The 27,911-nt window shown below is 36.5% G+C and overlaps 1 protein-coding gene across 4 annotated transcripts; it reads left to right on the plus strand.

Annotated features, from left to right (window-relative positions):
- The first annotated feature begins 3,228 nt into the window (after positions 1-3,228).
- LOC137027967 (uncharacterized) lies at positions 3,229-26,637 on the plus strand. Of its 4 annotated transcripts, XM_067396620.1 has the most exons (9): positions 3,229-3,313; positions 3,395-3,445; positions 3,571-3,709; positions 12,227-12,535; positions 12,884-13,219; positions 16,561-16,869; positions 18,139-18,258; positions 22,716-22,847; positions 23,997-26,637. In XM_067396620.1, the coding sequence occupies exons 3-9, from the start codon at positions 3,664-3,666 to the stop codon at positions 24,080-24,082; spliced, it is 1,338 nt and encodes a 445-aa protein (XP_067252721.1). In that variant the 5' UTR covers positions 3,229-3,313; positions 3,395-3,445; positions 3,571-3,663; the 3' UTR covers positions 24,083-26,637. The 4 variants fall into 4 exon arrangements, with proteins under 4 accessions (XP_067252721.1, XP_067252720.1, XP_067252722.1 ...); XM_067396619.1 differs by having other exon boundaries at positions 3,254-3,445; XM_067396621.1 differs by having other exon boundaries at positions 3,254-3,441.
- Positions 26,638-27,911: the final 1,274 nt, after the last annotated feature.

A 27,911-nucleotide genomic window follows, 5' to 3' on the forward strand; every position in this document is an offset into this window, starting at 1 on the left:
CTTAGTAATTTTCTTTATTCTCAGTATTAAAATTTTGCTGTTTTTCTGTGACTTTTTAGTAGCTTGTTTTCTAATGTTCAGAGTTGATCTGTTGATCAGAATATATTGCTTGTCACCGTTGTTGAGATTCATACGCTGATTCTTGATGTCTGTGTGTGCCTAAAAGAATTTTTTTTTGTGATAAAGACAACATTTTTTAAAAAAATTCTGTATTGCAAAAGCTGATCTTGTGCTGTCGGATCACAGTGCTGCTGTAATCAATAATGTAAATTAACTCAGAGATTGGGCTCTAAATGAGTTCAGTGATTCAGACCAAATAATGATTATATGAAAACATACTCAACACCACCTGATCATTTTTTCCATTTGTTTGTCTGGATGTTATAACTCAGTAAAAACAGCCCAAACAAAATCTAATATTAAAAAGTCAAGGGTCAAGAGCTCAACTAAAACAAACCCTGACCTCGATGATGGTAACTTAAAAATTGTGATTTTCTCCTTTGGTGATTCTGCTTGTTATCATCAGGTGTTTTCAATAATGCTCAATCATCACTCAATTAATCACTTAATTAACTCATTAACTTTAACACTTTTCAGTGTTCATTTAACACTCTTATTTTAACACTTTAACACTCTTGAGTATGGTCTCACATGTGCTCCCAGGAAAGTTAATTTAACACTGCAGTTTTTGCTGTGTATATTTTGTAATCTGTAGTGAAATATTCTAAAAGTAACCTTCCCAACCCTGCCTATATATCAAGACTATTCTTCATTCACATAATAAAAAAGCTATTAAAACTGTTTCTGTCTGTGAGTCCTTTAATATATTTATATAATTTTATAACCTCCCCCCTTTTCTCTATATGTATATGTATTGTATTTTTGACTGTACATTGACTTTGTTCTGTTTGAAGTTCTAATAAAAAAAAAAAAGATAATTCCGCAAACAACCGCAAAAAAAAAAAAAAAAAAAAACTATTTTGAACTTTGACTGTGGCGGCGTTTTTTTACTCAACCTGCGCTTTGGTTAACGCATCAACAAACCGTCCTCGTGAGGCGCAAGCCATTGAAATGAATGGGTTTCATAGCGCAGAGCATACCGTGTACTGTGTGAAAGGGCCTTTACCCTGAATCATTATGGTACACAATTCGGACTATTTCAGACTGGACTGGTAGGACCCGCCGCAGAGTATCACAGTAACTGCGTGACTCACCATAGACATACATGGAGAAAAGTAGCTCCGGCTACAATGTTCTTCCGCAAGACTCGTGCAGTTCTGTTTATTAACCGCTAGAGGGCCAAAAATCGCAGACTGCAGCTTTAAGCTGCTTCTTTATCAGCTTTTGCTGGTGTTTTCAGAGAACTTTTCTGAGTTGACAAAGCAAATGTTTTTAGTATCTTTATGGATCTTGAGAGATTCAGTAGCTTAGGCCTCACTGAGCCATCGGATTTAATCAAAATATCTTAATTTGTGTTCTGAAGATGAACGAAGGTCTTACGGGTGTGGGACAACATGAGGGTGAGTAATTAATTTCCATGCATATTTATACAGTACATACAAAGTCCTGGGGACAGAAATGTCACCCATTCAGTGAAATGGCTCCAAAGTAATTTGGAACGACATGAGGGTGAGTAGAGTCATTCTACGAAACGGGTGCCATTTGGGTCTGCAACATTTGATCAGATGCACAAGGCACAAAAAATGTCCCAAAGTCTGTTTCCAAAGCTTAAAGTTATTAATTCAAGTGTTCTTTTTAACATGATATATCATAAAATGCTTTTTTTGAAGATTAGCATACTATTTTTAATCATTTTTCATTATTACATAGCCAATTTCACATGTCCACATTAACCAACATAACATTTACATGTAAAATATCACCAAATAATTTATATATATATTTTTTTCAAACATATACTATTTTCAGGATTATATGTGTGTCCCTGTTTACACAAAATATATTTATTCACAAAAAAAATTATTTTTTTGTAAATATTTTATGATTTGTATGCGTCCCTCAGTTTGACTTAACACCCCGTCACACTAACTTGTTTTATCTATAAATAATGCACTGTTCCTTTAAATGACATCACAAAGCCTAAGCGACATAATTTGAGCCTTATAGCCACCAAGAACAAAAGCAGGCAACTATGTACATTTTTTTACATTGTTTATTTGTTGCTTTTTCATGTTAGAAATGTGCATTCCAAAGGCTAAATGTCATGTTATTTGGGCTCGCTTCAACCCGTGGACATGAAAAACAACCCGCGGCAACAGTGTAAAAGTAGCCTAGTCCAATTTCGTGGGAAAAACGCAGACTTGGCAACACTGTTCGGTTTATTAATTCACTCATTCACTCACTATATTACTCACACACTTTTTACTCAATTTGAATGTGTGCCTTCCCCAGTTTTTAAAGTTTAAAAACCAGCAGATCATATAGAGATACACTTCATCCATATCACCCCGTCACATCATTACCACCCCGTCACATTTACCACCCGGTAACAGGGTCATTTTGTTAAAGGTTTATGGAAAGAAAATTAAATATTACATAAATTAATGTTGAATGATGTTCTTGTTGTGTGGACTGATCAGATAAATGTAACTTTATTTGTATTTTTTAAGTGAATTCATTTTTTCAGTACAAACAATGAGGCCATTCAAAGGTCAAATTCATATTTCAAGATTAAAAATCTAAAAATTAAAAAAAATAAAATTTAAATTACAGACTTTCTATTGATGGTTTCCAAAAAAGGGACATTTTACTATTAGGAAAACATTAGATTTTAAAAATCTATTCCTTGTTTTACTACTCCAATGGCATACATATTGTCCGTGACGGGGTGGTACAAGAATGGCTGCCTTGCCTGAATAAAAAGAATACTGTTAATAAAAATTTTGTGCCTGAGGTGGGAAAATATGTTTTTTGGAGGATTAACATATCTTTCAATTTGTAGGTTTGTTTAAAAAAAAGTTTGTTCTTAATGAAAATTTTGAAAAATGCAAAGTGGAAATGGCACCCGTTTCGTAGAATGACTCAGTAAATGATGAAAGAATCTTCATATATATATATATTTTTTTACGTGCATATACCTACTATGCCTTTTAAAGTATGCCCTCCGTCCAACCCCCCCCCAACGAACATATTTTCATCATGTATGCCTATAAAAGACGATTGAGCCAATCAGAGTAGGTATGGGCGGAGCGACAGGTGCAGGCCGCAGCCAGGTGTTCTTGCCCTGCTGCCTCGCCTGGTCCCAGCAGTTACCGTGGTCTAGTACCGCCACTTATTTTGAGGACGTGAACAGGTACAAATATAATATTACATGTCATAATTTGGGAATATCCACTGGCATTGATCATTGAACGGCTCCTGACTGTATCTGCAGCATAAATCAAATGTCCCGGAGAAAATACGACCATTTTTTATGAGAGAGTAGGTAAAAATAAGTCTTACTTGCTTTTTCAGTAGCTTAAAGTATATTGGCTAATCAAATAAATCCATAAACAGTCGGCATGGAGTCTTCAGTCGAGATTTCATAAATGTTTCTATCAATCGCCTCAGGAGCGACTGACGACGACACCGCGGAGCAGATTATAACACAAACGCCTAAGGATCATCTTCGTAAACTCAGATTTTACTTACATCTACAGCAATATGAAGAACATCTTACCGTTCTTTGCATTCTGTGTTGTCGTGCACGGTAAGGTTTATTTTTATTTCTTTAACACTTTAGTTTCACTTTTAAAATCTTAATCCCAAGTTTATTTTTATTGATTTTATATTATTATTCACGCAGTTTCTTAATAAACGAACTATATTTATGTTTAGTAAGTTTTTTGTAATATTTTAGTAGCATAGGCCACGAACAGAAGGCCTTTTTGAAGGGCACGATGTTAATGTTTTTTTTTTCAAATGGGGATCATAGCTGGGTTATTTGTTTATTAAGTGTTTTAGTAAAAGTAGGGGAGATTGAGGATGGTTGTTTGTAACATTTGCTGTAATGTCTGTTTATATATATATATATATATATATATATATATATATATATATATATATATATATATATATATATAATGGTAAGCATTAGTTAACTTTAGTTAACATGAACTAGCCTAATTAATGAACAACACTTCTACAGCATTTACTAATCTTAGTTCATGTTAATTTCAACATTTAGTAATACATTATTAAAATCAAAAGTTGTATTTGTTCATGTTAATGCACATTGAACTAACATGAATAAACTATAAACAACTGTATTTTTTATCAACTAACATTAACAAAGATTAATACATACTGTAACAATTGAATTGCTCATGGTTAGTTCATGTTAGTTAATACATTAACCAATGTTAACAAATGAAATGTTATAGCCTAAATGTAAATGGGGAAAACAACCTAATATTTGAGTGTATTGTTTCCTGTTTTTTTTAAAGATCCTGCAGATTGACAAGCTTTTATCACAACAAATACACGTTACTTTGTCCTGCTGACACAGTTATGTTATTCATGAGTTCTGTATTTAGGAGTTTTATTATAATTCATGAGCACAGAGTGAGAATCAAAGACCTTTACAAAATTGTATTTTTGTTCATCTTACCCATTTTGTTAGCCTATTATTATATTAAATCTAATATATATTTTAATGTAAACTATGAAATTAGTTTTTTAGGCAAGACCAAATGACATCAAGTCTGTATGCTGACTGATTACATTTAATTATTTAGCAGATGCTTTTATCCAAAGTGACTTACAAATGAGGAGAACAATAAGCAATCAAACCAACAATAGGGCAACAATATGCAAGTGCTGTGACCAGTCCCAGTTAGTCTAGAACAGTACATGTAGCAACCCAGGTAGCCAAAACTGTTCGGCCCGATAATGGCCCAGATCTGGCAGGCCAGAAGAAATAACCCGGAACTGTTGCTATTGCCAGATCTGGAATGGACATGGGATGAATGAAGCCCCAGAATCGGCACAAATATACTGGCCCAAGTCCGGCTGGCAAAACTGCCGACATTGGGCCACAATCACGCCGACAAGAATTGAACACGTAGTGGTAGTGGGCCGAGTCTGGGTACTGAAACTGAGCCTACATTGCCGGCATTGGGCCACAATCACACCAGCAAAAATACAGTAAATGATTTATTCAATGCAAAGTTTCGACCAACAGGTGCGTGATGAAGACCTGTTGGTCGTAACATTGCATTGAATAAATCATTTATTGGAGCAGTTTTTCAGTGTGTGGACTTCACATTTCTTTTTTCATCACATTTTAGGTAGGGGTGTCAACCTTTTGTTGTTGTTGTTGTTGTTGTCCTGCACCTGAGCCCAACTTGGAAGTTTGGGATGTGCACACCTACCTACCTGATATTTTTGATCCCCACCAGCAACCCCACAAATTACTCCATGCCTACCCCATAACATCAATGCTCATTTTAAATATGACACAACAAAATATAAGTGATATGGCAATTATTTTGAAATTTAAAAAAAAAAGTGTAATGAAAAAACAAACAAGAAATCTCCAGGAGCCTCCTCAAGTAAGCGTACCCTAAAAGAGGGACAGAGTGACAGAAAGAGAATAAAAAGGGGAACAGACAATGATATGTATGGTTAGTCAGATAGATCTCAGAAATATGATCACATGAATGGTAACTCTGGTAAATCTTAACATTTGTAACATACCTTTGGTAGAATTTGATTGCTTTCGGGCCTGCACTTTTCTTCCCCATCACCAACTTTTCGATCTCTCCATCTGATGCACTGGCAGTGCTTGCATTTCTTTGCACTCATTTAAAAAATAAAAAAAATAAAAAATAAATTGCAATACTATAGAATGTTACCAATCCAGTTTCTGTGTCACTGCAAGACATCTTTACACTGCAAAGGTGACATGGCATTTATGCTCATTTACACAGACTATTTAAAGCTGTATGTATTTACACAAAAAATTAATAATGTGGATAAAAAACAACTCATTAGAGGGTGAAGCTGCAATATCTTCACAAAATCATTATTGTTGATTATTGCTCCTGATAGTGTAATAGTGATCAGTACTGATGATTAATATAATGTTTATGCGGTGAAAAAAAAAGTATGTCATATTCTGACTACAGATAAAGCAATAAGAATAGTTTTTGAGTTTAGTAGAAAATTAAGACTTCACATTGGTTAGTTTAGGTGTCCTGCAGATTGTAGCTCAAACCAGCTCCAAAACACCTGCCTGGAAGTTTTCAGTAGTCCTGTGGCCTGTTGCACAAAGCCGGTTTCAGTTTCTACCCAGGTACGTTCAAGATTAGTTTGAGCAAACTCTGTTTTTTTGGGTTTATGAAGGTGGATTGGTTTTTAGCGGGGTTCATTTCTATGGTAACTTATGCTACACGGCTAACCTGCTCCAGAGCAGGTTTTATTCTGGGTTAGAGATCACAAACTCAAACTCGAACAATCAGCTGTGAGTAAGTGACACGTATCTGATCCAATAAAGCCACTCCCCATGTATCTCCATCCAAATTAAATGTTTATAGTGAAAACATTTTAGAGACAAAATTGCTCAACATTTGCTGTTAATTATTCATTAAATTTATATTAAAAAAATTTAAATTATGAATAATTTATGACATATTCATATAATTAGGCCTATTAGGCTATATTAATTGGCAATATTAATCTTTGCTTTTAAATTAAAATAAATATTATAGGCTACATGCAACATATATAAAGCTTTTAAACAGATTAAGTTTACATGTATTCTTTTGAGCTCTTTGTGAAACTATATTAATTATTTGGTCTATTTGTTTGATTCACATGCATTGATATTGTCAGATATTTTCTTTCAGCTGCCTTCTCAAACTTTCACTGCAGCAGTGTTTATTTCTGCTTTGTAAATGCATTTAATTTCATATTTTTCATAACGACCTCTTAATCTTCAGAAGATACATGAATTGCGCGGCTCTCTCGCGAGAAGTGAATCAAACTGACATTCTCCTTGTTCCGTGTGATTGGCTGTTTGCTGCACGTGTCACACTTTCAGGTGCACGCGCTTTGAAAACTCTGGATTAAACCTGAGTTGACAGAGAAAGTTTATATCGTGCGTTGTGCAACAGTTGATCCTGATCTAAACCAGGATGGATTTATCTGGATTTGTCAACTCCAAACCTACTCTGAAATTCAGAGTTTGTTCAACTAGCTTCATGCAACAGGCCACTGGAGACTTTGATCATCTTCAGGTGTGTAATTAGGGTTGGAGCTAAACTCTAGCACTCTGTCAGCCAACTCACAATTATAGCTTCATTATAAATAAACTTTACTTTGATATTATATGTGTAGAATGGTTTATTAAAATGATATTATATGTTAGATTATCAAAGGTTACTCACCATGGTATCAAGTTCTTCTGGTCTTCTGGCAATTAGCAGCACAAAAAGCCCACCAGATGTCGTCATTAGATGTCAAGCTAGAGCACATGTTCTGAAACTCAAATAGCAGAAATAATGTTAAAGTTCTCTTTAACCATGTTTCATTTTATGAATTAAATAATTAATTTCCAAATGTAGTTAGTTAATAAAAAAGAGAATGTTTAGGGAAAAAAATGGGAAAAAGATATAAATTGGAATTAAAAAAAATACAATAATAAAAAAAAACACTGAAAGGGAAAGGATATTATGTTTAAGGGTCAGTGCTACATACAATATACCACATTCTAAAAGGATATCCACCCCAGCATTCAACCTAAACTGGGGCCTGTACCATGATGGTGGTTGAACAAACTCAGGGTTATAGGATTAGTTTTGAGTTGACAAAACCAAACCATTCCAATCCAGCTTTGTTGGTACCATGATGCTGATCATCAACTTTCTCTGTCAACTCAGGCTTTGATCCTGATTTTGTGGAGCGTGTGTACATGAATCTGTGACATCAGTGGTGAACAGCCAATCACATGCCTTGCAACAGAGATAAACTGTGATTCACTACTCGCGAGAGAGCCAGCGTGATTCAAAACTCTTTTACTGAAGGTTAAGAGATTGAAGAAAATTAAAAATTTAAATGCATTTACACTAAAGAAAATACAGTGGGTATGGAAAGTATTCAGACCCCCTTAAATGTTTCACTCTTTGTTATATTGCAGCCATTTGCTAAAATCATTTAAGGTCTTTTTTTTCCTCATTAATGTACACACAGAACCCCATATTGACAGAAAAACACAGAATTGTTGACATTTTTGCAGATTTATTAAAAAAGAAAAACTGAAATATCACATGGTCCTAAGTATTCAGACCCTTTGCTGTGACACTCATATATTTAATTCAGGTGCTGTCCATTTCTTCTGATCATCCTTGAGATGGTTCTACACCTTCATTTGAGTCCAGCTGTGTTTGATTATACTGATTGGTCTTGATTAGGAAAGCCACACACCTGTCTATATAAGACCTTACAGCTCACAGTGCATGTCAGAGCAAATGAGAATCATGAGGTCAAAGGAACTGCCTGAAGAGCTCAGAGACAGAATTGTGGCAAGGCACAGATCTGGCCAAGGTTACAAAAAAAATTCTGCTGCACCTAAGAGCACAGTGGCCTCCATAATCCTTAAATGGAAGACATTTGGGACAACCAGAACCCTTCCTAGAGCTGGCCGTCCGGCCAAACTGAGCTATTGGGGGAGAAGAGCCTTGGTGAGAGAGGTAAAGAAGAACCCAAAGATCACTGTGGCTGAGCTCCAGAGATGCAGTTGGGAGATGGGAGAAAGTTGTAGAAAGTCAACCATCACTGCAGCCCTCCACCAGTCGCGGCTTTATGGCAGAGTGGCCCGACAGAAGCCTCTCCTCAGTGCAAGACACATGAAAGCCCGCATGGAGTTTGCTAAAAAACACCTGAAGGACTCCAAGATGGTGAGAAATAAGATTCTCTGGTTTGATGAGACCAAGCTAGAACTTTTTGGCCTTAATTCTAAGCGGTATGTGTGGAGAAAACCAGGCACTGCTCATCACCTGTCCAATACAGTCCCAACAGTGAAGCATGGTGGTGGCAGCATCATGCTGTGGGGGTGTTTTTCAGCTGCAGGGACAGGACGACTGGTTGCAATCAAGGGAAAGATGAATGCGGCCAAGTACAGGGATATCCTGGACGAAAACCTTCTCCAGAGTGTTCAGGACCTCAGACTGGGCCGAAGGTTTACCTTCCAACAAGACAATGACCCTAAGCACACAGCTAAAATAACGAAGAAGTGGCTTCACAACAACTCTGTGACTGTTCTTGAATGGCCCAGCCAGAGCCCTGACTTAAACCCAATTGAGCATCTCTGGAGAGACCTAAAAATGGCTGTCCACCAACGTTTACCATCCAACCTGACAGAACTGGAGAGGATCTGCAAGGAGGAATGGCAGAGGATCCCCAAATCCAGGTGTGAAAAACTTGTTGCATCTTTCCCAAAAAGACTCATGGCTGTATTAGATCAAAAGGGTGCTTCTACTAAATACTGAGCAAAGGGTCTGAATACTTAGGACCATGTGATATTTCAGTTTTTCTTTTTTAATAAATCTGCAAAAATGTCAACAATTCTGTGTTTTTCTGTCAATATGGGGTGCTGTGTGTACATTAATGAGGAAAAAAATGAACTTAAATGATTTTAGCAAATGGCTGCAATATAACAAAGAGTGAAAAATTTAAGAGGGTCTGAATACTTTCCGTACCCACTGTACTTGAAGAAAATTCTCTTTCACTCCATGAAAGAGGACAAATAAAAGAAATTATCTTGCTCTATCAGTGCAAGTGAAACTTGTGAAGTTAGCTTATATAGTTGCTTGATAATATACAGGTCCTTCTCCAAAAATTAGCATATTGTGATAAAAGTTCATTATTTTCCATAATGTAATGATAAAAATTAAACTTATATATATTTTAGATTCATTGCACACCAACTGAAATATTTCAGGTCTTTTATTGTTTTAATACTGATGATTTTGGCATACAGCTCAAAAAATTAGCATATCATGAAAAGGTTCTCTAAACGAGCTATTAACCTAATCATCTGAATCAACTAATTAACTCTAAACACCTGCAAAAGATTCCTGAGGCTTTTAAAAACTCCCAGCCTGGTTCATTACTCAAAACCGCAATCATGGGTAAGACTGCCGACCTGACTGCTGTCCAGAAGGCCATCATTGACACCCTCAAGCGAGAGGGTAAGACACAGAAAGAAATTTCTGAACGAATAGGCTGTTCCCAGAGTGCTGTATCAAGGCACCTCAGTGGGAAGTCTGTGGGAAGGAAAAAGTGTGGCAAAAAACGCTGCACAACGAGAAGATGTGACCGGACCCTGAGGAAGATTGTGGAGAAGGACCGATTCCAGACCTTGGGGGACCTGTGGAAGCAGTGGACTGAGTCTGGAGTAGAAACATCCAGAGCCACCGTGCACAGGCGTGTGCAGGAAATGGGCTACAGGTGCTGCATTCCCCAGGTCAAGCCACTTTTGAACCAGAAACAGCGGCAGAAGCGCCTGACCTGGGCTACAGAGAAGCAGCACTGGACTGTTGCTCAGTGGTCCAAAGTACTTTTTTCGGATGAAAGCAAATTTTGCATGTCATTCGGAAATCAAGGTGCCAGAGTCTGGAGGAAGACTGGGGAGAAGGAAATGCCAAAATGCCTGAAGTCCAGTGTCAAGTACCCACAGTCAGTGATGGTCTGGGGTGCCATGTCAGCTGCTGGTGTTGGTCCACTGTGTTTTATCAAGGGCAGGGTCAATGCAGCTAGCTATCAGGAGATTTTGGAGCACTTCATGCTTCCATCTGCTAAAAAAAAGCTTTATGGAGATGAAGATTTCGTTTTTCAGCACGACCTGGCACCTGCTCACAGTGCCAAAACCACTGGTAAATGGTTTACTGACCATGGTATTACTGTGCTCAATTGGCCTGCCAACTCTCCTGACCTGAACCCCATAGAGAATCTGTGGGATATTATAAAGAGAAAGTTGAGAGACGCAAGACCCAACACTCTGGATGAGCTTAAGGCCGCTATCGAAGCATCCTGGGCCTCCATAACACCTCAGCAGTGCCACAGGCTGATTGCCTCCATGCCACGCCGCATTGAAGCAGTCATTTCTGCAAAAGGATTTCCGACCAAGTATTGAGTGCATAACTGAACATAATTATTTGAAGGTTGACTTTTTTTGTATTAAAAACACTTTTCTTTTATTGGTCGGATGAAATATGCTAATTTTTTGAGATAGGAACTTTGGGTTTTCATGAGCTGTATGCCAAAATCATCAGTATTAAAACAATAAAAGACCTGAAATATTTCAGTTGGTGTGCAATGAATCTAAAATATATGAAAGTTTAATTTCTATCATTACATTATGGAAAATAATGAACTTTTATCACAATATGCTAATTTTTTGAGAAGACCTGTATAGCAATAGAGACTCATACATGTAAGGCCACATATAGTCCTTTTTAAAGAGTTATCTATTGATTCTACAGCTTATATTATCTGAATATATTAATATTCATTTATGCTTAATAATAAATGTTTAACTAAAATTGATTGTGTGTAATGGTTTAATAATAATATAGATCATATACTAATTATACAATTCATAAAATAATTCTAATTATCATTAAAGCCAGACAATTTCATCTTTAAATATTTGTTTTTATATAGTGACCTTTAATTTGGAGGAAGTGAAACTGGGGGCGTGACTTTACTGCGTTGGGTGTGTCACTATCATTTTGCTCACATCTGATTGGTCTAATTTCGGTTTGAGATCTCTAATCTAGAACATAACCTGCCCCGGAGCAAGTTAGCTGTGGAGCGTAAGTTACCATGGTGATGAACACAGCTAAAAGCCAAGTCACTTTCATGGTACGTAAAACCCAGGATTGCCGCAAACTAATCTGAAACTTACCTGGCTAGCCAGCTAATCTGGCTTCATGGTACAAGCCCCTGGTCTGGGTCTGTATGACCATATCTCACCCAAAATCAGACCAGCCCTTATGACCCGTAATTGGGTCGAATATGGCCTAATGTCCCATGTCTCAGTGCAAATTTGGCCAAATCCGCACATCCAAATCCTGGACAAATCTAGTATTAATGGGTCAAATGTTGATGGCACCATAAGGTCCCATTCACTCTCAGAACACAAGCTTCTGGAGGACGCGTAAGTCTGTTTATTATTGTATCTATTTTATTTTTTGTCTGCCTAATTGTTCATTTTTATCTGCAGGTGTGTTTGGTGATTCAGTGTCAGTGGTGGAGGGAGATTCGGTCACTTTACACACTGATCTCACTGAAATTGGGAAAGATGATGTGTTACAGTGGAGATTTGGAGCTAAAGGCGTCCTCATAGTTCAGATCAACAGAGGAGCCAATAAGAGCTTTATAGATGATGAAGCTCTTCATCAAAGATTCAGAGGCCGGCTGAAACTGGACAATCAAACTGGAGATCTCACTATCAGAAACATCAGAACTGAACACTCTGGACTGTATGAAGCAACCAACGGACATACTCTAAACAAGATATTCAGTGTCAGTGGTGAGTACCAGTTTAAATGTTGTAATTAGCGTCTGCTCTAGTTCTCATATGCCTGGAAATGGCCATGAATAGCAGCATCGCAGATGCATAGAAACATAACTTCGCTAACCAACTTTGCCTCATTGACAATCGCAAGTCATACAAGAGTGAAGAATTATTTTATGAACACATTTGCTTTTAGGCGTTTCTTTTGTTTTTGCTTTCCATCCATCACTTTTCCAGATTACTTATCCTCTGGATGGTCAAAAGTGTTGTTGCTTTATCCAGGAGATCTTCAAGAGCTGAAATGTGCTTTTGGACCAGTGATGATCTGAACAGTTGCAGTAACTATTCCTGTTTCTTTTCCAGCTCTGCCTGTTGATCCAGTGAAGTCAGTGTCAGTAATGGTGGGAGATTCAGTCACTCTAAACACTGATCTTACTGAAATACAGGGAGATGATGTGATACAGTGGAGGTTTGAACATCAACACCCTCCTGTAGCTGAAATCAATAGAAAGGCTAGAAAAGTCTCTAAACACAATGGTGCTGATGGGAGATTCAAACACAGACTACAGCTGGACTATTTGACTGGATCTCTGACCATCAGGAACATCGGAACCAATCACTCTGGATTTTATGAAGTCGACATCACTACCGGCAGCAGCAATCACACCATACACAAGTCATTCAATGTGACTGTCAGCGGTGAGTAGCTTGTGTTTTCAGTCCCAGTTTCACAGACAGGGCTTAGATTAAGTTTAAGATTAAGCCTTAGTTTAATTAGGGCATTTAACACAGTGCATCACAGTTTGTTCCGTATGGAGCTGCAGCCGCAGAACAGTCAGGGAAGACCCAACATTTTCTTTTACATCACGTGGATGGCCGGGTGTGTGTGCGTCGCTTACTTGGGGAACACATGGCACCAGGATGCACTATGTGAAGAAGGAAAGCCGCCGGAGGCAGTGTGATGCTTTGGGCAATGTTCTGCTGGGAAACCTTTGGCCACCTACCTAAGCATTGTTGCAGAGCATGTAGACCTTTTCATGGAAACGGTATTCCCTGGTGGCTGTGGCTCTTTCAGCAGGATAATGCTCCTGCCACAAAGCAAAAATGGTTCAGGGATGGTTTGAGGAGCACAACAACGAGTTTGAGGTGTTGACTTGGCCTCCAAATTCCCCAGATCTCAATCCAATCGAGCATCTGTGGGATGTGCTGAACAAACAAGTCCAATCCATGGAGGCTCCACCTCACAACTTACAGCAACTTACTGCTAACATCTTGGTCCAGATACCACAGCACACCTTCAGATGTCTAGTGGAGTCCATGCCCCTCGACGGGTCAGGGCTGTTTGGCAGCAAAAGGGGACCAACACAATATTAGGAAGGTGGTCATAATGTCAGTGCAAGTTACTTTAAGTTAAAAAAGCTCAAACATGCATTTTAGTCTAGGACTAGACTTAAACCTTGTCTGTGAAACAGGGGTTTAATGTAATAATGAATTTAATTGGATCAGCACTAAAAAATGTAAGATTAAAATTATTGTTTGCACTGGAAATTTTTTTTAAGACTGAAACAAATACATATCTGGAACTATTTGTTTAAAGCTGCAGTAGGTAACTTTTGTAAAAATGTATTTTTTACATATTTGGTAAACCTGTCATTATGTCCTGACAGTAGAATATGAGACAGATAAATTGTGAAAAAATCAAGCTCCTCTGGCTCCTCCCAGTGGTCCTATTGCCATTTGCAGAAATACACCGCTCCCGGTAAGAACCAACCAATCAGAGCCAGGAGGAGTGTCTTAGCAGTGTCAATCAAGCTTGCGCTGATCACACTCCTCTCATGCAGAGCATGTACAGGCGTTCAAATTCAAACCCGAATAGGAGTCTCCCCAAATTCACTGCAGCCCATACCCTCCCCAAAATCATCATCACTGTAGATAATCAAATAATGGAGGTCAAACCATAATCAGATTTTTCACACATTTATCACACATTGAAATTTACTTTATATGCTGCGTCTCTACCAACTTGCCTCTAATTTTCAATTGTCTTTATGTTTGTACAATGAATCATACATCATAATGCTTCAGACCAAACATCTAATAACACACCATGAATACCGCTGAGGCTGAACCAACATAGTAAACTTAGTAATATAGGATTTCACAAACATTTTCGTACCGATCTGAGGATGAGTCGCCAACAATACTGGAAAGGGCAGGGATAGGATGCGTGGTCATCTGATGTTTGGCTGGTGTTGATGTTATATGCAAAGGACCACCGCGAAATCTACAAGAAACCATGCCATACATAATTTGTCAGGCCTGTTTTGAAATTATCTTAGTTGTGTAGTTCTAAAAAATGAAACAAATCAAGCAGGGATACTTACTTGTCAAGCAGAAATGTGGCTGACTCTGCATCGGTTTTTAATCCTTTCAGGACACGTAGCTCCCTCCACCTCGGAAAGCCGCTCCGATATTTACCCTCGTTTTATTTCGGGCTCTATCTAATTCTTTCTTTTTGGCTTTTTTATCATCGTCATCTGTCTTTTTCCCTTTACCCGTCTTTATTTTATGAGCAGGTGCCACTCGATGAATTGGCAGTTTGGATTGTTTTTCCGCCATAAGCAAAGCTGCGGCACACCGGTAATCTTGAATTTGAAAGCCTGTATGTGCTGGCGCTGTGCATGAGAGAGGTGAGATCAGCGCGCACGCGAGCTTGATTGACACTGCTAAGACACTCCCCTCCTGGCTCTGATTGGTTGTTTCTTACCGGGAGCGGTGTATTCTTTTAATTCCCTTTCCTGTTTTTATTTAATTTTTAATGTATTTTATATCTTTTATGTATCATCTTGTTATTCTGACTTTTAATGCATTTTAAATATTGCTGTCTGGTTGAAAGAGCTGGGAGAATTAGGAAGAAAGTGATTAGGTTAAAATTTGGTAAATTTGGATAAGGGGACAAACCATGGGGAAATTTAAGCTGTAGTGCATGGTTAAAGCTGCTGTAGGGAGTTTTTAGAAAACCTTGACTTAGCCTGAAAATTTGAACAAGCACAACTCACAGGTCACTCCCCCTTGCTCTCTGCTGCGCTACAGCCCTCCCTCCACAGCTCCTCCCCCATCACAACGGAGCCTGCCGTGAACACGCAGGCTAGTAAGGCGGATAAACAGTTATGGCACATTCACTGGTACAGACGAAACATGATCAATATGATTTACATTGACTATGGCCTGCCCATACTTTGACTACAAACTTGGTCCTCAAAACATTACGTGACGTTGCACTATTTCTATAAGTAATAAATAGTTAGTATGATAATATAACGGTAACTAACGTTACAGTATGCAAGTAATTATTCTATCAATATGTAATGCTAAATAAGGTTTGCTAGTACATTATTTCAGCAACATGACAAGCCAGTGAATTAGTAGGTTTCAATAGTTGCTTTGCACAGTGCGTGACATTTTATCTGTATGTTATGCGGCTAGAGTTTTGACACCGAGTCAGTGGGCTCCGACGAGGATTATCTAATTATCTAATATCTAATTCTTTCTTTTTGGCTTTTTTTTATTATCGTCATCTGTCTTTTTCCGTTTACCCGTCTTTATTTTATGAGCAGGTGCCACTCGAGGAATTGGCAGTTTGGATTGTTTGTCCGCCATAAGCAAAGCTGCGGCACACCGGTAATCTTGATCTTGCCTATTTCTGCAAATGGCAATAGGACCACTGGGAGGAGCCAGAGGAGCTTGATTTTTTCACAGATTATATGTCTCATATTCTACTGTCAGGACATAATGACAGGTTTAACAAATATGTAAAAAATGCATTTTTACAAAAGTTACTTACTGCAGCTTTAATAACTATTGTCCTCAAATTCTCTTGTGGAAAAAGCTTGATTTATAATGGTACACTGTATATCTGAGAGAAGCGGCTTCTAAACAAGAATAAATGTTATGATGAAATCTCTGTTTTTTACTGCAATATTTGTTTAATCTTCCTGTATGCATTTCATTCTCTGTTCTTCGTATGTTTGTTGTTACAGGTGAAATGAGGACAGAGTCCGTGATGAAGAGAGATTCTGTCACTTTACAGACTGGTCTTACTGAAATACAGATAGATGATGAGATAATGTGGATGTTTGGTGACACTATCCTAGCTGAAATCTATAAAAACCAGTCCTCGTTGGCCCAACAGTTCTATGATGGTGATGATGAAAGATTCAGAGACAGACTGCAGCTTAATAACCAGACGGGATCTCTGACCATCACCAAATGCAAAACCTCAGACTCTGGACTCTATGAAGTGCAGATCAACAGCAACAGACACCTGAGAGTCAATGTTACTGTCAGTGGTGAGTCCATCAAGGGTGATCAGAGCTCTATAAACAATCCTAAAGTTAAATGAAGAATTGAACATGTCAGAGCCCAAGACATCTGAGTAAATGCTTTAAAGGCAGGAACACACCAAGCTGTCTGGCAGTTTTTGTTTGTCGGCCAACTATGTTTTCTCAGTGTGTTCCGCACCGTCGGCTGAAGTTTGTCCTCATCTGCCTTTTTTTCGGCCGATTCGAAATGTTGAATCGGTGTTGGAACTTGTCGGTCCGTCGGGCCATCTGATCATTCTGATTGGCTGTTCAGATACTGCTAGCTGTTGGTTCGAAAAGGCGTTTAATCTCATGCAGGTGCAGAATTGATGTGCTACTTGGCCGTCGGCTGTTTAGCATTGGTTTGGTGTGTCAGGCCAACTTTGGACCCAGACGCTGCCGACATGAGCCTGCCCCGCAGTCTGCTTTCATCGCCACTAGTTCATCGGTGTCAGCTTGGTGTGTTCCGGCCTTAAGATCACTGGCATGTTTCAAAATATTAGAGGCTCATTATTCACCTTAAAGCGAATCAGATTCATATTTACTATGTTTTAACCAAATGCAGTTTTTCAAAGTGTTTTAGGCTACGTTTACACGTGGGCGGCTATTTTCATAAACGGACATTTCAACCTCTCCGGTTTCAAAAATAACATCGTGCACACATGTCAGTTTTCAGAAAAGTGTTCATTTACACGTACCCGTGTACATATGACGTCAAGAGTGTAACGAGCAGCTCAAGCCCACGTAAGCCAATCAGAATTCCGAAAAAGAATCCCAAATTCCTCTTAAAGTCATTCAAAGTTGTTGCAAAATTGCTGATCTCCGAGCACTCATTCCTCTCTGCTCCTCGACATAACAGAGCAGCTGTATTTGCAAATGCAAACACACGAGAAGAGTTTGCACCAACATAAATGCGACTGCTACTCTAAACACTTCCATGATCACATGTAAACATAGGTCGCACTTTTGACATAGGTGCGAGCTCTGGCGCATACTGTGACGTTGGCTGCCTAAACACCCGTTTGTCTCAGGCTACATGCAGACGTGCAAACGAAGATTTTCAAAATCTCCACTCTGGCCGGAGTTTTTAGAAAGACTCGTTTTCAGAGGCGAATTCTCCGTTTGCGTGTAAACGAAGGGCGCAAATGATGGGAAATGTCTCCGTTTTTCAAAATAACTATGTACGTGTAAACGGGGCCTTAGTCAGACTCATTCACTCACACTAATGACTGTCTCTCTTTATCATTACACTACCAGGTCTGTCTTCAGTTGAAATAGCAGGGATTGGTGTTGGTGTCCTGCTGGCGATTGGGTTTTGCTATCGCCACAAGATCCTTATACTGAAACGTAAAGTACATCAAATTATGGCTAAAACAAGTAAGGGAAAAACAGTGAGCTTTGCTTTACATTAGAGTTTGTTCAAATTCAGGTGGCCGGTTGCATAAACTGCTTGAATTAGTCTTAAAGTTAGTCATCTCATTTTTTTTCTTCACTGGTCATAACTTTTCTAAGTTAGTTACATAAAAAAGGCTGATCAGTCTAATTTGAATCCAAAGAATGAACTAGTTGGTCAAACTAGTTTTCAGGACAGTCTTAACTTGGCAGCTTATGCAGCTGGGTCGGGTTGCACCAATAAGATCTTACTTAAATTGGAAAGTAAAGTCCACACTAGAGGACTAGACTACTAGCTAGTTTGTGACGAACTCTGTACTTTATTTGGTTGTACCATTGGTCCTTAAGGCAGAACAGAGCTAGTAGGTCATTAGCTTTTCTTAGAGTAATGCATATAATACACACAATGTTTACCTTCAATAATCCAATATCAGCCTTGAAATACATTTCATTCTGTATTTGAAATTAATAAGGATCAATAAACAAGTACTGATACAAAAAAAAAATAAGAAATTACATTTATTGATTATGACTGAATTTATTTGATATGCACAGCATGGACCATTGCACACAGAGGATCTTTAGGACGGGTTCATGTTGAAGAGACACTAACAAAATCAATTATTTTTTATATATACATAATGATTTGGAGTGTAAATGTCATCTTTATCATATATAAGGATTGAAGTCTGTCAGGTAAAACAAGAGCTTACTGGTGCAGTTCAGTCAGTCTGATATTTTATTCCAAACACTACTCTTGATCGGACGTTTCTGTAAATATTTAGTTTACAGAGGTGTATAGTCCAGGGGTCAGAAAGTAAAAGTCCTGCCATATTTTTTATTCCACCCACTGAAGCAGTGTTAAAGTTAATGAGATAATTAAGTGATTAATTGAGTGATGATTGAGCATTATTGAAGACACCTGATGTGTGTGTTTTATATATATATATATATATAAAATAATATATATATAATGTGTATGTGTGTGTAACCTACAGGTTTTCTTTTCTTGCTGGCTAAATGTTTTGTGCCCAATATTTATTACAATATTAGATTGTTTTAAAATATATGAATACATTTCTCTCTGGTTTTGTTTGGCAGCTGTAGTACCTTTATGGTTATTAGAAGAACAGAAATTAAAATTAAAAATTAAAATAAATAGCCCCAACTCATTTGTTAGGTTAATTCAAGTCAGGCTTTGGAGTTTAATCCTCACTTTTCTTAGCATCTTTTATGAAACAGCCCTCAGGTGGTGTTGGTTATGTTTTCTCATAATCATTATTTGATCTGAATCACTGAACTCATCTAGAGCCCAATCTCTGAGTTAGACTTACATTATTGATTACAGCAGGACTGTGATTCTACAGCACAAGATCAGCTTTATCAATATAATACAAAGGTTTCATCAAAAGTTGTTCTTACAAAAAAAAAAAAAAAAAACAGCTTTCACTTAGAGACACAGACATCAAGAATCATCCTGTGAATCTCAACAGTGGTGAGAGTAATAAAGCATGTTGCAGTGCATTCTGGGAGCCACCAATCAAAATTCACCCATGGCTCCCATCATGCATTGCTGCATGAATAAATTATGAGCTTAATTGTCTTAGTAATTTTCTTTATTCTCACTATTAAAATTTTTCTGTTTTTATGGGACTTTTTAGTAGCTTGTTTTCTAATGTTCAGAGTTGATCTGTTGATCAGAATATGTTGCTTGTCACCGTTGTTGAGATTCACAGGCTGATACTTGATGTCTGTGTGTGCCTAAAAGAAATTTTTTTTTTTTTTTTTTTTTTTTTGGATCACAACACCTTTTGAGAAGTGTTTTGGATTATTCAGGACTTTTACTCTTACAGATCCCTGGATTACCCACCTCTGTTAGTTTAGATATCTGATCATAGAGTCACGTTTTAACTAAGATCAATGGTGCAACTCAAAAATATTTAGTAGTGTGCAAGTTGTAACTTGATGCCTCTTTACGTCAAAATTATGCTAAGTTGTAACTTGCACACAGCTTGTGCAACTGGTTTCTGGCCCCAGGTTTCAAATCGTTTGATCAAACGGTGTGTGTGCGTGTGTGTGTGTGTGTGTGTGTGTGTGTGTGTGTGTGTGTGTGTGTGTGTACTGTATGACTATTTTGTAGTCTTCTGGGGCACAATATTTTTCCTGGCCTGTTGAAGCTGGTAACATGGTCTTAGCTGGTCTCCCAGCCTGGTCTATGGGCTGAATTTGGAGTCATTTTGGGCTGGACAGGATAGAAGATCAGCTTTAACAAGATTCCCAGCTAACAGAATTTTGTTCAGAATTTTTGAACATTCTTTAAATATTCAGTGTTGGTTCTGGGAATGTAAAAAAATGTCCAATTCTCTTGATGTTAGAGGAACATGTTTATAAGGTATGACATTCCTCAAATGTGGTTAATGGTTAAATTACTACATTAAAGTGGTTTAAACAGCTGCAGTTTTTTTTCTGCAGTTTCGCTTATTTTAGGAATTGAATGGCTATTGGAGAATAAAATAATAAACTCAAGTGAGGTGATAAAAACCATTTGTAACACTGAAGTGATTTGCGTGAGATCATCCAAAAAATAAAAAAACAAATACAACACACTACATCAGCCTCATCATACAAACCTCAACGATGGTGACAATAAATAAAAATTCAAAAGCATAATTTATTCATGTCGCAATGCATGCTGGGAGACATGAATGTGTTTTGTATGCTGGCATGAAGCTCCATTGTTGTGTTTCATATGCCGAATGTTGATGTCTGTGAGTGTATAAATGCCAAAACAAAATGTTTTAAACAAAATGTTAACAATGACAGTGTTATTTATACACTTACATCAACGTTCAGTATCTGAAACAAAACAAATTACTTTTTTTCAAATTGGTTTAGTTTTATATTTCTTAATAACACTTAAATTTCTTAAATCACCAATTACAAAATGTTTTTTAAACTACTTTAATGCAGTCACTCACTTATTATTAAAACAGACATGCATCTGTTTTATCAACTCAAAATTGTTTTCTGAAAACAGCTGTAATTTGCTGAAAAAGAAGCAACACAAAAGTCAAGGGTCAAGAGTTCAACTAAAGCAAACACTGATCTTCATGATGGTGACCTCAAACCAAACATTTTCAATAAGACATCAACATCTAAACCTCTGTTAATTCTCAATAAGATCTTCTGTAGACGTGTGACAGAAATAAAGTCAGTCAGGTTAGTAATAAGTGAAGCTGGTAATGCTGTTTGTGGAGTTGTTGAATCAGATCTTCAGAGTTTTAATGTCTTTTATCTTCAGTTCATCTAAGGCTGTGGCTGAAGAAAGTTGTAGTTTGTGTTCTTATTTCTCTTTCTTTCAGTGTTTGTTCACAGCAGGTGTTTGAATGACTGAAAGAATGTTTCAGGAACATCATACTAACCTTTAAATAACATTCTAGTAACATTAAGAAAACTGGGCATTTTTATGTTCTTGGAATGTTACAAATTACAACGTTCCTAGAATGTTGAATGTTAAATCAAAATTAAGTTGAAAGAACATTTGAGGAACATCATACCTTATAAAAACGTTCCTCGTATATATTTTCTAAATGTATTTTTTGTTTACTTTTGCTTTTTGTAAAATGTAAAATTCTAATAAAAATACCATTTAAAAAAAAAATAAAAACGTTCCTGTAATGTCAAGAAAACTGGACATTTTTAATGTTCCCAGAACCAACACTGAATATTTGGAGAAAGTGTCAGAGTTGGGTAATCCAGGGGTCAAAGAGTAAAAGTCCTGCCATATTTTTATTCCACCCACTGAAGCATTAATGAGATAAAGTGATTAATTGAGTGATGATTGAGCATTATTGAAGACACCTGATGATAACAAGCAGAATCACCAAAGGAGAAAATCACAATTTTTTAGTTACTATCATCGAGGTCAGGGTTTGTTTTAGTTGACCTCTTGACCCTTGACTTTTTAATTGTAGATTTTGTTTAAGCTGTTGTAACTGAATTGTAACAGCCAGACAAGCAAAGATAAAAGATGATCAGGTGGTGTTGGTTATTTTTTCACATGATCATTATTGAACTCATTTAGAGCCCAATCTCTGAGTTACATTATTGATTACAGCAGAACTGTGATTCTACAGCACAAGATCAGCTTTATCAATATAATCTGAAGGATTTCACAAAAGGTGTTCTGATAAAAAAAAAAAGAGTTTATTTTAGGCACACACAGACATCAAGAATCATCCTGTGAATCTCAACAGTGGTGACCATCAAAAAGCATGTTGCAGTGCATTCTGGGAGCCACCAATCAAAATTCACCCATGGCTCCCATCATGCATTGCTGCATGAATAAATTATGAGCTGAATTGTCTTAGTGCTTTTTACTATGGTTTATTTTCTTGTTCTAAATTCTCTACTATATTTTCTGTTTCTGTGCTGCTTTACAGAGATAAAGTCAGTGTCAGTGAGGGAGAAAGAGTCTGTCACACCGAACACTGATGCTAAAGTACAGATAGATGACTCTGAGGGTAATGAACTACCTAACTACAGAAGACGAAAAAAATCATGCAAGTTCTCAGGTGAGTAACTCACATATTCCAGTGTAATAAAGACCTTATTTTTGTAACTTCATCTGCAAAGATGTTTTTGGATTAAAATAGCTTTGAATTGAAAAAAAAAAAAAAAACCTCCTAATGCAATAAATTACAAAAGATTTCTGTTTTCAATATTTTAGAAACTGTTACGTTTTTAGACATGTTTTTTTGCATTATAATTTGGAACTGCATTTTAAGTTATTTTGCAAAAAAATGCCATTGTCATCATTGATAATTTTGTTTAATAAAATCCAGATTACAATATAATTGTTGAGGAATGACAAATCCTATTGACTGCCAATTATATAGACTTTTTAGGAAAAAATTAACAAAAACAGCAATGCATAATAGTTTGGAACACCGTGTACATGCGGTTTACAGCGTCTGTTTTTACAAAAATAAAGTGCAACATAAGCATATGTTATTTGAATAACAATGTAGTGGGGTCTACACATTTTATCAGTTTTACTGTACTTTGTATAGTACTTTGATGCCAATCGTCACAGTCACATGGCATTGGCATTGTATCAAGTCAGACAAATCGGCATGCACTGCTTCAAGTCAGCCCCCGATCGGTCTGTGCAGTGCTGCATCAAGTCAAACAAGCTTATATAATCTCTATGAAGCCCCTCCTTCTGAAAGGAACAATGTGCTCTGATTGGTCGGCTAGAGAAGTGTGTTGTGATTGGTTAACAGCTTTGAGAGTGTTTGGAAAATGTCCCACCCCTTATCATATCCACCAGTTTCAACACACTTCTAACTAACTCAACCAGGCCCCGCCCCTTTATTCTGCATATGAATTATTTGAATAAGGAATTTGGTGACATGTTCGTTTCCAGAAGAAATCTCAAGACTACAATGGAGGTGTTTCAGGGAGTTCAGAAACAGTGACACTGATATAGAGAAGAACTCCCTCTAGAGGGACTTTGTGCTTTGGAACTTTGTATAAGTTTTTCAAACAGCATCATTACACAAGACAAATAAAGATGTTAAAAAGCAGAATATGTCCTCTTTAAACACATTGACTTCAGATGGTTTAGATATTATATTAATTATATACTTGTATTTCATATGCCATCCATACAAAACCAAAGATTTTCATTAATGTCATCTATCTCATGTGTTTCCTTTCAGATCCCACTGCATTCAGAAATATGCCAGAGGAAAGGTGTTTATTGCCATCGGTGCGTCCGCAGCATACAAAAACGTTGTCACTATAAAGTGCGTTTGGTGTCATCAAAATCACTCAGTCATCATGAACATAATGTGAAATAATGAAATTCTGAGGTTTTATGATAAATGACCAAACATTTGCACACATACATGTACAACGATAAGTCTCTTTAAAGGTGCCCTCCCAGATAGCAAGCAATGACTGAAATAATGTTATTGTGTCAACGTTAACCTCATTGAATCGATATCACTTTTGCACCCTCAATTAATGTTGAAAAAATGTTGAAATTTTAACAAAAAATCAATGGTAATGGCATTGAATCAATGTTACAATGTGATGTTGGTCCAGAGAGACTTTGATGATATGCTGCATGTTAATTTATTTAACAAATGGTGACTGTGTAGTTGCTGATGCAGTGAAAATCTCTTTATCTAAAATGTTTTTAGTGAACTCTAAAGAAATAAGTTCATAGTAATAATATGTTTACATTATTAGCATATAATAAATATTAGTTTGTAAATTTAAATGGCAGTCGGACAATTTGAGGCAGTCGGTTTCTGCAAATGAAATGAGGTATAACAAGTTTTAATTTAGTTCATGGTATCTTTACAGTAACATACTGTAGATTAGAGTAAATAACTGTACAATCAACAGTAAATTACTGGCAACAGTGTTGCCCTAACCCTATTCCTACCCCTAAACCTAACCCTACCCATAAGTTATCCCAAAAATCAGAGGGAAATGATAGATAATTAACAATGATGTAGAAGCACAAATTCATGATTTTAAGCCTAAACATAACCTGTAAACTTGTCCCTCAAATCTGATTGGTTGATTTGAATGTTGTTCCATGATCAACAAAAATGTTGACCCAGGAACATGTTGAACTCAGCAAAATAAGGCTATGCGGCAGCAACAGAACATGAAACACTAACAGATCTCTCTAGATCTCAGCATCTTCACTTATTACAATCCACTCTGACTTTATTTCTCTCATACAAAACTACTTAATGAGAATTAACAGAGGTTCAGATATTCATATTTATTGAAAATAATAAAGTTTGAAGACACCAATACTTGCTTCAGTTGAACTCTTGACCCTTGACTTCTTTAATGTTCCTCTGGCTGCTGTAAAAAAGCTTTTCTTTATTCTCACCATTGTTGGGATTCATATGCTGATTCATGATGTCTGTGTGAGTCTAAAGACACTCTGTATAATTAATTTAAAAACAATTCTGGGAATAAAACAAAACCAACAACTAATATACTCTGAGACTAGACTTGTTATGAAATCAGTGAATCAGGCCACTATAAGATGACTGAACCATCTTCGTCAATAACTCTTGTAGTTTTAACAAATGTGCTTCAGAAACAGAGTTACAGCAGCCAGAGAAAAAAATGTAAAAAATTCAAGAGCCCAACTAAAGCAAACACTGATCTCCATAACAGTTTCTGCGTCTAATTTGCATACTATCTGTCCTAAATTGTGTTGTCACAAATCATAGTATGTTGAAATGAGTTTTCCAAAGATACCTGGATGGTCTACTTTCGAAATGCAGATCTGTGCACACTCTAATGGCTAATATTACCCACAACCCATAGCGCATTGGACAAGGAATAACACAAATAAAAGTGTTTAAAAAAAACTACAAACATGGCGGATGTGTATGTCCAACACATTGAGAGGTTCAGATAAAGGGATTTTGAGTGATTAATTATCAATATCTAACTTGACGAAATTATATTTATTTAATGTTTTCCATCTTATATTTAATCTGCAACAACATAATGATGTGTTTGCTCATTAACTTTGAAATGCATCATTATGCATTGAGGAGAGTCTCCGCATGAAAGACCCATCACTGGCAGATCAACGTGTGACTACAGTACATTTCTCTCCGAAATGTTAGGAAATGAAATTTAATTGAATGTGGAGGATTTTAACTGTAACAAGATGACTGACAGGGCAGTTTAAACAGTTACAGGTTGCACGTAAGTGTCCGTTAAAGATGCAAATATAATGATAAAGTAGTTTGTCTCAAAGCTTGCATACTCTTCTGCTATACAAAAGTATGTACTTTTTCTTCACAAAAACAGTACAGACTTTTAGGAAATACTATAAGTAGGTGAATTGGGATGCAGCAAGTGACTTTATGATAAACTTTATTAATTTAAAATAAATATGAACATCTTAATCTCTGTTAATTTTAATTAAGAAGTTTTGTATGAAATAAATATTGCCTAAAGTCAAACTGATTTGTAATAAGTGAAGATGCTGATATCTAGAGAGATCTGTTTGTTTAATGTTCTGTTGCTGCCAGTCATGTGACATGTTATTCATATATGGAGATTTTACTTTAAGATTTAAGCATTTATCATCAAACTGTTTTGTTATTGTATTTATTACAGATTATTTTTGTAATTTTACATACATGTGTATGTAATTTAAGAAAACAGAAAAATACTGTATAAAAATACAATAATTTATCTGTATAAAAAAGTGAATTACCGTAATTTGTCATTAATGTCATAATATTTAAAACACAATTTAGAGATAATTTTGTTAATTTTGTTATTGTTAATTTAGAGATAATTTTACAGAGTTTTGACTACAATTTAAAATAAAAGAAAATAACCTGAAAAAAAAAAAAAAAACTCTGATGTAAATGTATTTATTTTTTACAGTGTGCAATGTATTTCCTGAAGATAACATGGTTCTCAACCCTTTTGCCCCTAAGGCCCCCTATAAGGAAATATGCTAGAGCCCCACATGGTTCACCATTTGACAAAGTTGCTGTGTAAACCTTTAAAGATAGGTGCTATATATCACTTACAATGGTTCCCCTGTGATTACAAGCCAATGAACCACATTTAGTGCTATTTAGCACCATTTTCTTTGAGGTTACCATTGTGCTAGAGAGTAGAGCTTGTGCTTCAGTCCAGGAGAAGTATTGTTGTTATACTGCATGTTGCATTATTTAAAGGCAGTAATTGCAGTGATAGATACATTAACTCAGGCATGTGTGTTGTTGTTAGCTAATTGTTGACTGCAAGGATTTTGCAGAGAATGTTTCACAATATTATTTCAGAAAATATTTGAAAATTAGCTTTTTTTTTAACCACATATATAATAGGAAAAGGGATATTTTACCATAATTTTAGCATTTGTTTGGCAGACTCTTCAGATAATTTCTTTTTTAATGATCTTTAGGCATTATTTTCATTAATGGTAAATGTTTGGCATCTTGTGCTGCCATGCATTTCACTGTTTTATTGTTTGTTTGTTTGTTTGTGTGTATTTTAATATTGTTTTTTAATAATTTCTCCAACTAAACTAAGAGAGAGTTAAAGAACCTATAAAAAATATATACAAGGGTTTAACAGGTTCTTCATATGGCAGTGGTGTTATAAAGCACCTCAACCACCCCAAAGATCCGCTGAATGACCATATTTTTTGTGTGTTTAAGTGCAAGTGGTTGGACTTTTATTTTGAACAATAGATGGCGCTCAATGCTTTGTCTGTAACTGAACCATTATGTGAACAAAAGCAAGGTTCACCCAGTCACAGATTTTTGGAGGCTCTTAAAAAGTTTTACTTTGTATGCTGGAAGAAGTTTTAATATGGAATGATCAGTCACATGACATTATAACTAATTTCTCCATTATCACACTATATACCCACAAAAAAAAAACTCATCAATAACAAAACATATCAGTCTTTATATTTTTATTAAATGTGTAGTGACTGCATTTAGCCTTTGGGTGGCAGCACTACACTACTGAAGTACACTACTACACTAGTTTGTTAATAGCTTTGCTACTGTCACCATTATGTTCAGTTAGATTCTTTTTCATGGACTTTTAGTTTTATTTGT

The sequence above is a fragment of the Chanodichthys erythropterus genome, chromosome 10 (genome assembly GCF_024489055.1).
Source record: "Chanodichthys erythropterus isolate Z2021 chromosome 10, ASM2448905v1, whole genome shotgun sequence".
Taxonomy (NCBI): domain Eukaryota; kingdom Metazoa; phylum Chordata; class Actinopteri; order Cypriniformes; family Xenocyprididae; genus Chanodichthys; species Chanodichthys erythropterus.

What these genes read in the sequence shown, in the direction of transcription:
- LOC137027967 (XM_067396620.1), top strand. Translation starts at nt 3,664, where the DNA reads ATGAAGAACATCTTACCGTTCTTTGCATTCTGTGTTGTCGTGCACG. An exon ending in AGTCAATGTTACTGTCAGTG is followed by an intron (nt 16,870 to 18,138) that starts GTGAGTCCATCA and finishes TTACACTACCAG; the next exon opens with GTCTGTCTTCAGTTGAAATA. An exon ending in AAAATCATGCAAGTTCTCAG is followed by an intron (nt 22,848 to 23,996) that starts GTGAGTAACTCA and finishes GTTTCCTTTCAG; the next exon opens with ATCCCACTGCATTCAGAAAT.